We start from the raw sequence: 14176 nt of genomic DNA, 5'->3' as shown, positions 1-14176 counted from the left end.
GTACCAATGATGCTTATGAGCAGTATTGTTTTATTTATTCAAAAATGAAAACTATAAATTCCTTGTAAAGACTTTAATTTTTATAAATCTTGATACATTTCCTTACATGGTGGAATATGAAACTAAATGCTGCAGGAATGTTTTCATTGGTAGGTTTTAGGCAGAATTGAATAGGCATTGCTGTTGTTTTGTTACATTTGCAAAAACGTAAATGGAAGCCAGCAAAATTCTTCCTGGAAGAACATACAAGCTTTCTAAAAGGCAAAGAGCATACTAACTAACAGAGGTTGATAAAACATGTGTTTAGGTGTTTACTACATGTCCCTGTTAGAAGTGGACAGGTAAAATGGATAAACTAGGAACTGTAAATCATAAATATAGAAACACTGCTTTTTTGAAAAAAAATTTGAATGCAGGTCAAGAGGTTTTTTTTGTCTCCTATGTATATCACAAAAGCCATACGTTTGGTCATCATTTTACACAAAACAAACATAAAATCTTTCTTTTTCTTGAATCAATGCAAACAGAGCCCAGATGGTCGTGTCGAGGTCAAAGGGCAGCATGGACGCTCATCCCTGCACATCAGAGACGTGAAGTTGTCAGACTCAGGGAGATATGACTGTGAAGCTGCAAGCAGAATTGGAGGGCACCAAAAGAGCATGTACCTTGATATTGAATGTGAGTTATTTTTATTTTGTACGTTTATCAAATCAACTTTTTCTGCTTTGAAAACTAGGAATTTTTGTAGGAAGGTAAAATACATATGTGGTTCATGTTTCATTTAATACACAGCTTTAGAAAGAATGCGATGATTCAGAGTCAGTTATTGGAGACATCTAGTGGATGTTATGGGACATTTCACATATTTAATGGTCTTGATATTGCTTACCATGGAAATTGTATTAGTTAGCAATAAATGGTTAACATCTACTTAGATATCTATCTGCTTGTTATAATATTAATGGTTCTGTGATCCACGTAGGTAGTGAGAATTCTCATTTCTTATTCAAGTGATTTTGTTAAGTTATATTCCATCCTCATAGGATATGACATAGTATTTTTAAAATGGTTAAATATATTAGCATTTATATTTTATCAGAATAGTGTTTAATATCTGAAAATAGGGACTATGACAAGGAGAATTGTTAAATATCATAAAATGTTTTATAACTGTGGGATTTGGAAAGTATGAAGATTAATGTTAATAAAACCTACACAGTCCACCTTAAGTCATTGCATGCGATTTTAGAATAGTATATATGTGTTTGAAAAAAAAAGAAATTTAACATTATTCTAAATAAATATTCAGGAGACATCAATGCTGGAGGTTTGCTGATACTTGAAAGGACATATCTGTCTTAGAGGGAATGTATAAGATACTCTTATTGACAAAATGTTTCTATTGGAGAATGTATAGTACATTAATATTGATAGAATATGATGGTGACTGTAAAAGAAGGTGCATTATCTTATTGTGAATGCCTCTAGAAAGCAAATATTTTCTCAAGAACAGACACAAATAATCCATATTATTTTACATATTAACTAACTGCTTGTCAAAAAAGATGAAAAGATAAATTAAACAATTTATGTCTAGGCTTCCTTTTAAATGTTTTGTTGATTTAAAGTTTGCATTAAGGTCAGTGATTCATTTTGAATTCATTTTTTGGAGTCAGTATATGTTATTTTAACAGATATATTTAAATTATTCAACACTATTAAATAGAATTCTAGCTAAGGGTTTTTCTAACATTATTAATCTTTACAAAGTATTAGTTTTGGTTTTACTAATTTACATTCTCTATCATATATCTGCTTTCTAGTTTGTTGATTTTGGTTTTAACTTTATTGTTTCTATTTTTTCTACATAATTTGGTTTTGCTTTGCTCTTCGTTTATAAATTTTTAGGGTGGGATATTAGATCATTTATTTTAAATATTTCTTATTGTCTCATATAACCATTTAAAGATCTAAATTTCTCATTAAGTGGTACTTTAACTGCATTTCACAAATTATATTATGTTGTATTTTTGTCGTCAAGTTGAATTTTTAAAAAATTTCCCTTGTGTTTTATCATTGCTCCCTAGTAATTTAAAAGGATGTGTTTGATTTTCAGATATTTAATATTTTTCTGGACTATTTTGCTATTATTTATTTCTAATTTAATTCAGTCATGCTTAGGAAATACCTGCTATATGATTTTGATTTTTTAATATTTATTGAGATTTGGTTTATGTCCCAACATATAATCTATTTTGGTGAATACTCAATGTACACTTGAAAAGCACATGTCTTCTGCCGTCACAGGACTTTGTGTTCTCTAACTATCAGTTAGATCAAGGTGGGTGACAGTGTTTTTTAAATCTTCTATGTCTTTAAGAAATTTTTTTGTATAGCTGCTCTATCTGAATGAGAGGTGTGATTATCCTACACTAGTGATCCTCTATCTTTCCAAGGTACCTCTGTACTTATGGAAAAATTTTAGCTCTGGAATTACTTTGAAGCTCCTCAAATAGAGCCTCCTCTACAACTACCTTGATTTTATATACTCTATAGAAGCCTTAGGGAGTTTTTGTTATTATTTTTGTTTCTGTTGTTATTTTTGTTTGATTGTGTTATCTCTAGAGATTTTAATTCTTACAAGTAGGGGCATTGGACTATCAAATGCTTGCAGTGCCATTATGGAAAAAAATACATCTAATATTATATTATATTATATTATATTATATTATATTATATTATATTATATTATGTTATGTTATGTTATATTATATTATATTACATTATATTATGGAAACCAGTACATAAATATCATATATGCACTATAATATAGAATATATAATAACATGTATAATATATGTAGATAGGGGTGTGTGTGTGTGTGTGTGTGTGTGTGTATTCTATTTATTAATGCAACTTTAAATCATAAACATTTGGTTTCCCTAGTTCCTGGAACCAAGAACATAAATGCCTTACTTTCAATTTTTATCAGTTTTTAATTTATTTCTTTCCTTCATTTTTTCAAATTTTATTTTTTATTTTTTAAATCGTATGTCGTTAAATAAATCATCACACCAATCAAAAGATTGTTTAAAATGCAGTACTAAAAAGAAGATGGGTTTTGTGTTATTCCCTTCAGTGATCAATCTTATGTAGTCAGTTTTTTATAATTTGACATTTTTATCTATAACCAACCTGGAAAGTGTAGTAAGTTCTAAATATGTAAGTTATTTTAAGTTGAAATATAGAATAACGTTAGCTGAGGTTTACAGTTAAATGTTTAGATTTCTTAATAGTATCCTTTACCTATAAAGGGTTAGCTCTTTTAATATAGACTAAATTTCATGTAAAGCAAAAGAAAATGTTTTATATTTTAAGATTCATAAATACAGTATCAAAATTTAATCATTTGTTTCATTGATATATTTTCTTCTTCTTCTTTTTTTTAAATTTCCCAAAAAGGAGATTCTCTTGTGGATCTAACCTACACATAAATGCTGTATTTAAACTATATCCTCTTGTTTTCTCCTTGAATGAATATCTTTTAAATATACAGTATGAATTGCTTGAGAGTTTCTTGAAGGCTAACTTCTTTTATGATTAATCTAGATTCCTATAATATTTCTTCATATATGTCAATCAGAATTCTCTATATTTCACAATTAAATTTACTAATGAATTTCAAGACAATAGTAAATTATGTTAGGAGTCTAGCTCACTATTCCAATCTTATACTGCATTTAAGAATAAAATTTACTTATAGAATGATATTAATTTACCCATACATTTGTCTAACATCTTCTCTATTGTATGTATTTGAGATTATTACCTTCTAGGTACTTACTATAATTTATTAATACTGAATCACATAAAAATGTTAATAGATGAATATAATGGTACAAAATTCACTTATGATAATTTATACAAATATAAGAAGAATTTATACTTAAGTGGAAAGTAACATAATTATTCATCTTAATTTTACTAATTTCTAAAGCTCAGATTTTATTCATGTGATAGAAATAGAGAAAATGTCACAATGTTATCATTTGTCTATAGTTAGTATTATTTGGAGGTATGGAGTTAAATAATTATTTGGAATATGTAACAATACGCATAATTTAAATTTCAGCCTGCTCTTCTCTTTTGTTTATATTCCTTGTAAATTAGTGCAGTTATATTATGAAAGTTAGAAGTTTTTTTATATCTACAATACTACTTTTTGTGATTAATGTCATACTTTTCTCACAGGAAGATTGGTAGAAATTTTGGTTGGATGTTGCAACCTAATAACTATGATCAGTACTGAAAGTGTTTAAGAAGCTTATATTTTGGTAATTACTGCCTGTGTTGTTGTAAGATAAGATATTTTATTGAGTGACAAATTTATAGTAGTATTAAAGCTTTCAGTGTCTTACATGTAACGCCATGAGAAGTTGTTGTTGTAAATAAACATGTAAGAAATGGGAAAAATATTTTTATTCTGCATCTTTGAATCAAAACAGTATAGAAACTATGAAAATTGCAAAGATATTATATAATGTCACCAAAAAAAATCTTATTAGAACAGTCTTTACTTCCTGATTCAAGCACCTGCAGTATAATATTCATAAGAATGAGTCAAAAAGAATCAAATCATTTATAATTTGATACCAACCACATTTACTTTAATAACATTAAACTTAAGGTATTTAGAACATTAAGCTGTTTTTTTTTTCATTCAAAACCTCTTTTGTATTTCATCTTACACAGATTCCTTGGCATCCTGCCAGTTCATTTTCACCCTTTCAAAGGCATTACTCTTACCACAAAGCAAGAGTTGAACTAAAGTTCTAATTTATAAAACAATGGAGATAACAAGCGTGGGATATGTGCTTTAATGAAATAAGCCCCGATTACATTGTATGTTTGATTACAATTAGAATATTATTAAGTTTTGTGACTAGGTACTCATTACATATTACTTATTAACTAGACTTAATTATTTTATATGATAAATTTAATTTAGCAGTTACGCAGTAACAAAGCATGATAAGAAGTATTGAATTTTCATTTACATTTTTTTCTCATGGAGCTCTCTGCACCTGTTTTTATTTCTTGTAAGATATAATACCAGTGTTTAAATGCATTTTCTCCTGTGGTATAAATGTATTAGCAATGTCAGAAAAGTTGTAAGGCTATAGGGATATTAATTAATCTTATAACGTGGATTCATATTATTCCATAGTTTCCCACATTCCTTAGAATTAATAAATCTTTTCTCTATCACATACATATTTCCTCAAGTTTTCCAGTCTCTCAGTATAACTGTGATTCTAGTAGTGTGATGGGCTGCATGTACGGGATTAGGTAAATAAGATGCAAACATGATTTTAAAATTTAAAGAAATTATCTTAATAAACATTTAAATAGAAAAATTCGTTGGCCATAGCAGGCATACATTTTATACCTGTGATTAAAATCTTGTCTTATGACCCTATCTTTTGCACTCACCATAATACATTTAATCTGTTTAAACTTTAAAGAAGATGGCTCATTTGCAGAAATAAATTGGTTCTAAAGCCAGCAGCTAATTAGGTTTTATATCTAGTATGATAATTTCAAGGACAGTATCTGAGAAAAATTCAAAGCTTTTCTCTACATCTAAAAAATAAGAACAGTATATTAAAAGAGAAAATATTTTATTGATCAGCTGTATTTTTTAACCCAAACTTTACACGAGCCCCCTGGGAATATTTGAAATATCACATTCCTCACAAGCACAGATACTATCAATTATTCTAATTTCATCACATTTTTGTCTAGACCTGACAGATATATAATTTGATTCAGATCAATGTTGTTGTTAAAACATATTTCAGAAATTATGATGATGAAAAGTCTTTAAGGACTAGTAGGAAATATGTAACCCTTGAGAAATAAACCTTACAAATTAACAAACACATACAAACACTTAAATAAATGTAGTTATTTTGTGTAATTACTAAATTTATCTCTGTCTTTTGATACCTGCTTAAATGAATTCTAGACATATCAATCTCTAACTTCAGTTTACCACAACTTTCAGCCTTTCTCTGGAATGAGAACCTCAGTTCTCACCAGCACAGTGACCATCTTAGTTCAGGCTGCTATAATGAAATACCATAGCCTGGGTGGCTTAAACACAGGCACTTATTTCTCATGGTCCTAGAGACTAGAAGTTCAAGATCAGATGGCAGCATGGTGAGATTCTTGAAGAGGACCCTTTTGCTGGTTATTTTTACACATGTCCTTTCCTTGGTACATGCATATGGAAAGGGAGACAACTCCTGTCCCTTTCTTTAAGGACATGAATTCCATTATGCAGGTTCTGCCCTTATGACTTCATGTAAAGCTCATTACCTCCCAACGCCCTCACCTCCAGATATCATCTCATTGAGGATTAGGGCTGCAACATAAGAACTGGGGGAAGAAAGACTCCAACGTTCAGTCCATAGAAGAGAGCCTTATGGATTTAATAGAGAAGACCACCTCACACATAGAAGTAGTGTAAAATTTCACAGGGTGAGCCTGCCCACTGAAATCACATCTGAGATCACATCCTATCAGGCCTTCACTGACTTCACTGAGTATTGTCATCTTCAAGATGCTGAAAGATCCTCTGTAATCTTATGGCAGACTGTTGTTTGCTTTTTATTGTTGTGACCCAGACATTCCATTATGTATGTAGACAACATTCTAAAATGCACAGACACTTTAAGATGGAAGTGTTTTAGTTGGCTTTTGATTTTTTTTTTAGGTCATCAAGGTTTGATATACCTGCGAAGTTTAAGAAATGCATTAAATTTGTGGAGCAGTTTTTGCCACATGTAAAATTAACTACATAGACATCAAATTAAAATACTAGATAAAAATTTAACATTTTACTTGGTTGAGGTTTTTTTTTTTAATTTTAATAGTAGTGACATTGTAAAATTATTTGACATCATTAAGCACAAATTACGTGTTATACAATGTGCTACTGGTAAATCTGATTCACTAATTTATCATTATTGATATTCAATTTTAACATCGTTATAGTTCTATGACCAATCATCTTTTGATAAGTCATAAATTTTTATGAAAGATTCACTTAAACTTTGCTTCCTAAATTTATATGTAAAATTGCGCATAATGATGATAATATAGTCTTTAAAATACTGTAGCTATTTATGGAAAATTCAATATGTAAAGCAACAATAGAGGACAAAATAGCCATAGGTGGTAAAATACTTTTATTAGTATTCTTATGTATGATCTAAGGAGGAGAGATATTAGGATGAAAGAATAATAATAGAAACAGGAATAATGCACCTTATCATCAAACTTCTTTTATGATCGGTAATATGTATATCACTAATAATGGTCAAATTAAGTGTGTGCCAAGTGCCATAGAGGCGTATCTTAATATAAATGATGTTATAAATCTAGATTTATAAAATATGCCACGATTTATGCATAACTCGATTGTTCAAATTTAGTAAAGAAACTGCACATCCAGTACTAAGGTTAAAGTGGCAATAAACACATCTAATTTAGTATTCTGTGTAGTCATTAGAATTCCCATGACACATGGACTTAATCTAGTTAACTGCCATAGCTGATTCTGCATATGAGTGAACATACAGTAGAACGGGATCTATGAAATTATTAATTGAATTATCTTCTAAATGTGCCAAAGGATATATTAGCTTTTATTCCCTTGGTAGTTTCCCCCAACATAAATCAAATGAGAAAATTCAATGACTAAAATAAATGTCAAGATGTTTTAGAAATTATTTTTAAAATGTGCACTTAATTCTTAGCTAATTTAAGGGGTTGGCTTCATCACAAAATGGGCAATAAGAGTCTATGAAAGAAAATATATTACTATAGAATTAACACTGATAAGAGTCCTAAATTCTGTGATTTTAGCTAAGTCAAACAAATGTTGGTATAGTTTTCCTCCTCTGTTAAATGGAGTGATGACATCTATAATACATATCTTGGGTTTTCATTCATTAATGTAACCATTATTTATTGAGTATCTACTGAGTGTCGAATATAAATTTAGGTGCTGTACAGAACTGTGAGAAAAGACAGCATTGTCCTTGCCCTTGGAACTTATGTTTCAAGGGAGCCAGGGAAAGGAACACACAGCTACAAAGCTAAGGAAAGGAACACATAGCTACATTAAGATGAAATATATCTAAAAGTGATTAGGTAAATGATATAGCTAGGCAAGAGGCTGAAAGCAGGAAAAGTTTAGGGATGGATACAGTTTAAGGAACAAAGTTAACCCAAATGGAGACAGGGCCAGAGAAAAGTGGTAGGCTCACTAAAGAAGAACTTTATAAATCATAAAACTTTTTGATTTAAGAAATGTGAAGATAATCTCTTAGAAAGATTTAAGATTTAAATAAGTAACATTGTCTTAAAATAGAAACTGGTAGACCAGTAGGCCAGTAAGCCAGTAAGGACAGAGCTTCTGAAGTTGGCCAGGTGATGAGTATGGCCTCAAACGGGGATGTAATAATGGCAATGGAGAAAAGTGAACGGTATATTTATGTACTGTGATTTATTGGCAAGAAATGAATGTCGGAGTTCTTAAAATAGGATATTGTATTACACATTAAAATCATTTTTACTATTATTTGTAGTTCCTAAAATCTAAGATTAAAGAGAAAAATACTTAAAATCTTATACCGCAGAGTATGATCACTACAGGAGAGGATAGTATTTCACAGTAGTATGTAAATTATTTGGAGGGTATGCAAGAAACATTTTGATAATCCCAATACTGATTTATAAGAGCAGTACATATTATGTTATTAATATGATTGAGAGGCTTAAATTTATTTTTTATTGTTTGTAAATCTTACCCTAATGATGCTTTTCAATTTGATTCACAAAATGTATAGTAAATAATGATTTTGTATACCGATTCTATTATTTATGAAACTGTGACCATTCAGGTCAAAGGATTTTTAGATTTCAGTTGCCAGAGCCTGTGTTGTGTTTTGTTTTCCACTTCAGCCTGCTTATGAGCAGGCAGAATTCAGGAATCCAGGCCAGCACTCAGCAAGAAGTAAGACTTTACTCAGGTCACAGGTACCAACCACAAATAAACCATGTTCAGGAAAAAAAAAAAAAAAAAAAAAAAAAAAAAAAAAAAAAAAAAAAAAAAAAAAAAAACAGAAGAAGAGATTTCAGAGCTCTAAGAGGAAATGGCAAGAGACAGTAAAAAGCTGTATTAAGCTAGTAATCAAGATGGCAAGTCTTATATGGTGACAGAAATGCAGTGATGAGTGCTGGCTGCAGGTTCAGCTCAAAGTCTCAGCACTAAGGCAAACTAATAATAATAATGAAACAAAAAGGATATTTTTCAAAACAGGAGTAACTTGACATCAAGCCTGAAGGCAGTCTTAAAAGTTTGTCTAATGTCTCCTGGAATATGATTTTCCTGATCTCACCTTTGAAAAAGTGACAAATTTGGATCCTGGCATACTTTGGTATTTCTTCTTGATGGCAACTTTAAATCAGAGATTCAGTCAAGGCCATAGATATGAAACTGTTGAAATGTTCTAGCTCAGCCTTCTGCCTATACAGCTGTCATTTAATAAAACCTCAATAATTTATCTTTTAAGATATTGCCATTGTGATAATAGGCAAGGGAACATAGTTCCTTTATTTGTAAAGTCCTTATTCATTCTACATCCAGTTTTACATGTTCTTCTTCCAGTCTATGTAGTACTATATACATTTGGATAAATAATTATATAATCATTAACTGGATGATATAGGAGCCTACAGATAATCTATTTTCCAATATTTTCAACACCAAGGACCTTTATATTCTTTTTTTTCATACATTATCTGGTTTTAAAGATATTAACTTATTAATATAATATCCATTAAAGAAGGATTATTTTTAATCTTCTATATATATACATGTAAGTACCTGTGTGTGCATAGTAAACTGTCAACCAGAGGCATTAATAAACATGAAAAAATTAGCATTACCCCAAGAGGTTTACATAATTCCAACCAAGAACAAATATCACCTTTTATATGGTTCAATGCCTCTTTATATATGGTAAATATCATAACCCTCTCTCTCTCAGTATATATATATATTTTTGTATTCTTGTCCCTGTTCCTGTATTCCTCCTCCTCTTCCTCCTCTTTTTTCTCACCTTCCCTCTCCCTCTCCAGTTTTAGTTCTTTTCTCTTTGATGTAAAATTAATTTTCCTGAATTTTTATCTAAGCACTATTTATTTAAGGATATGTTGTTAAAACGTGGTTCTAGCCATAAAATCCTTAGTGTGGAAAACGACTGGCCTGCCCCAGAATGTATTTCTCCTTACATTTTAGCTTCTCATACATCAGCATGGACAGGAAAGTTGGTGATGATTCTAATCATCTCATTTTATTGGCAGCACTTGGAAATAAATGAGTGTACCATGTGCATTCTTTTTCACCAAAATCCCTCTAAACTCTGTTATGTACTTCTTTTATCGCTTAAATACAGTATATAGGACATAATGAAGAACTTCCTTGATTGCTTGATATAATCACTTCAAATATTAATTCCAATATGGAGTAACACTGTTAATGATCTATAGAAACAGCTCTCTGAGAATATACTTATAGTTTTTAATGGAATAACTGGCATAGCTGTGCGGTTTTATCAGATGAATATAAAGAGCCAAAAGGTGGTGGTCTTGGCCACTGCCTTCCTAAATATCCCAGAGCAAGGTTTCTTGTATGTAGAATAAAGATTTGTAGATGATGCCCATGTTCCTTTCCAGATATTAGATGCTATGAGATCTGCCCAGTTCTGTAGAACTTAAAATGACCATGTGCACGAAGATGTTGTAAGTTTAACTTTGTTCATAGGTAAATGCTAGAAATACAAAAATTGCTTCCTCATGCCATGAGAAGTTAGTGGATTCACTGTTAGATATGTCTCCCATCTTTCCCTGTCTGAAAATCTGGTTGGGTAAAGTTTCATTTGTGTGATTGATTTAAAAAACGATCATTTTAACTCTAACACTTCAAATATCCAAAATTACAGGAAATAATCCAATAGTTATAGCTATCATATTTCCTTCAGATCTGTCTTAGTCATTCCCTCTGAAGGGAAATACAAACACGTTTTTCTTCTAGTTACCTTTCTTGGGTATACCCTTTCTTTTGCCAAAGAGAAATTATCCTGTCACCTATTTAAAATGATAGGAAAGACTTTATTCCAGTCTATTGCAATAGGGGTCAAGATTGTTGCAATAGGGGGGAAAGACTGAACTGAACTCCAAATGTAAGGACAAGCGTGCATTTAAGCCAGAAAGCAGAGTGAGACTAGAGTCTGTGGATAGACATTTTTAAGAGGAGCTTGATTAAATTTCAAGGACAAGGTGATTCTTGCTAAACCAATCTAATAAGATTCTTGCTAAAAATAGGCCATGAAAATAAACATTAAAGGTAGATAATAAGGAACTTGATCAGATACCAATGGTAATCAGATACCAAAAGTGGAAGGGTTCTCACTAATCTCACTTAGCTTGGGTTCTTTACTAAAGGCAGACCAGGACAAGTCCCAAGGACAAGGTTTAATAAAAAAATTTTTAAAAAAGACCCACGGACCCTGCCTAAACTTTTGTCAAGGGGTGTGTTTTTGCCACTTTCCTTGTTTCTCATCGTTCCCAGACACTTTCTGAAGGTTAGCTCTACCTTCACATCCAAAAGAGAAACTGATCAAGTTTCTCTGATTTTTGTTCTCTGCTCAGATAAAAATTTGTTCTTCTACTAGTTAATTCTGTTCATTGTAATTTGTAGAATATTTTTAATTTGGACTTTAATAGAACTTGAGGGATATATAATACCTTAAGAGATGTTTCCATAACTTTCTAGTCCATAACTTTATAGTCCACAAATTTATTTTCCCCATGCATAGAATACGAGCACAAAATCTAGGCAAAGAAAGCAACTTCAAGGTGAAAATTTGTCCTTGCCTATTTTTTGGTTTACACACACACACACACACACACACACACACACACACTCCGTTATTCCACACTTCTGCCAGTTCTGCTTATGCCATATTCTTCTCTCCTCCTCTGACCTTTTTTTTTTTTTTTTTTAAACTGGTAAAGTTTATTTTCTCTGCACAACATTTGAAGCCTTTCATGATGTGAAAGTTCTGCTTTTCTGGAAAGGCCAATTTTGTGAAAATCACAATTTTTAATTTATCAACATAAAATATGGTTAATTTTTTTTTTTTAGCCTGAAGTCTTCATATGTTGCCTTTTCTTGAGTTAAATCTTTCTTCAAACAGTAACTCAACACCATTTGTTCGATATCATTATGTGCCAATCTTGTGCCGGTACATATTGCTGTCTTGCTACTGTTTTGATATTTACAAAACTTGTAAACTAGAGGAATCTAGTTTATGTTTTGCTGTAGATGGGAGTTATCAATATTTTCTTGCCTCACACCAGAAACACATTTTTAATGAGGTTTTCAGCCATATGTAGCATGTATAGCCTGTAGCACATTTGCATTCAACATAAGTAATTCTGAATTAAATTCCCATAGAGATTATCAGGGAAGCAATTAGTGGTGATTGCTTGCTTTTATTTAAACAAATCTTGCCCTAAATTTATTGTTAAATTATCATATAATACACGTATGCACAGATGTCATATTATATCAGAGTTGACTGTGAGCCAGCTATTAATAGTACTATTAGCATGCATGGTTTTCATATTGGGCTGTATTTGTATGCAAATAATTATTCATAAGCCTCTCCCTAAAATAGTACAATACTAAAGAGATTATATTTCACATATATTAAGCAGTAATAAAATATTTTATAGATAGATGTAGATATAGATATTGGCTTAGCTTTTTACTCTGAATATCAGGAAGTTCAGCTTCCCTTACAATTCCACCCCTAATTAGTTGTAGAGTCTTAGATTGTCACTTAATCCTTCAAGGCCTTGAAAAAGTTTATTTTTGTTGCTGTTGTTGTTGTTGTTGTTGTTTTTACTTTTCTCCTCGAAAATACCTTCTGTTCAGTTTAACTGAACTGTTGAATTGAAAATTAATGCCTGTTTAATTTTCAGTAAGTTTGATATAGGTTTTGAGAATCAAGTAAGCATTTTACATTGTGTAAGTCATCAAGGATATTATTGTGAACAAGGCAGAGCTTAACCCGTAAGATTTAGGTCATTTGGTGGAGAAATAATCAAAAAGATCCTTTCAATGCTTAAGACATGTTGAGAAAGAACAGAATCTGTGGGAGCACAATGTAGGGAACTTCAAGCCCCAGCTGATGGCTGTGGAAAGGCTGTTTAGGAACTATGGAGCTCGGTTTTGAAGTCAGCCAGGTGAAAGGAAGAGCAGACACATTGCAAGCTGGGGGGAAACTATAGGCAGAGATGTCTGTGGAATATTTAGCATGCTAGTTGCCAAGATGTGTCACTATTTAGCCAGCCGTCTTTTCTGAGACATTAAGATGCCTTGAGTTTTTTGTTATTAAAATATCAATGCATTAAAAGTCCTTTGTGTAAACCTTTGATAATATTTCAACTTATTCTCTTTGGAATGATACCTAGGACTGTATTGTAGAACTGAGATTATAACGCTTTTTAAGGCACTTTATCCTCCTAAAGAATTGTTCCAGTTATATTCCTCTCAATTATAGATGATAGAGTCCAAATCACCAAAATGTTGCTAGCACTGAAAATTATAATTTTGTTTCTGGATTGAATGGGAATATAATGGGCCCTGGTTAAAATCATCCTAGACTTACATCCCAGACCTACAACTTAGTACTAGAACAAGCTTGAAGGCTCTTACAACAGATCCCTCCTGCTTAAAACAGAATAGCACCTTCTCTCACAAGGTTATTTGTATAAATTTACTAATACACAGAAAGCATTCAATAAATATTTCTTACATTTATGTGAGACTAGCATTAAAAACATACAGTAAAATACATGTAGACAAGAATTTTTAAATGATTACTTCTTCATTTGTACTACAGATTATAACTCATATATTTGACATATAATCTGTTGATGTAAAAAAAAGTTAGCTGTAGGTCATTTTTAAGTAATTAGGGGCAGTAAAACAAAACATTTCAGTTAGACAACTGAAACTGATCATTTATGAAGT

The 14176-nt window shown here is 31.1% G+C and overlaps 1 protein-coding gene across 2 annotated transcripts in view; it reads left to right on the top strand.

The window, feature by feature from the left end:
• Nucleotides 1-14176, top strand: part of NCAM2 (neural cell adhesion molecule 2) — a 395919-nt gene that overhangs the window by 294858 nt on the left and 86885 nt on the right. For both annotated transcript variants that reach the window (XM_036218500.1, XM_036218501.1), the window contains exon 9: nucleotides 528-678. In XM_036218500.1, coding sequence (XP_036074393.1) covers nucleotides 528-678 — 151 coding nt within the window. The remainder of the gene's footprint in view (nucleotides 1-527; nucleotides 679-14176) is intronic.

The sequence above is a fragment of the Rousettus aegyptiacus genome, unplaced genomic scaffold (genome assembly GCF_014176215.1).
Source record: "Rousettus aegyptiacus isolate mRouAeg1 unplaced genomic scaffold, mRouAeg1.p scaffold_m13_p_4, whole genome shotgun sequence".
Classification (NCBI taxonomy): Eukaryota; Metazoa; Chordata; class Mammalia; order Chiroptera; family Pteropodidae; genus Rousettus; species Rousettus aegyptiacus.
This window is presented reverse-complemented; position numbering and strand designations above follow the sequence as displayed.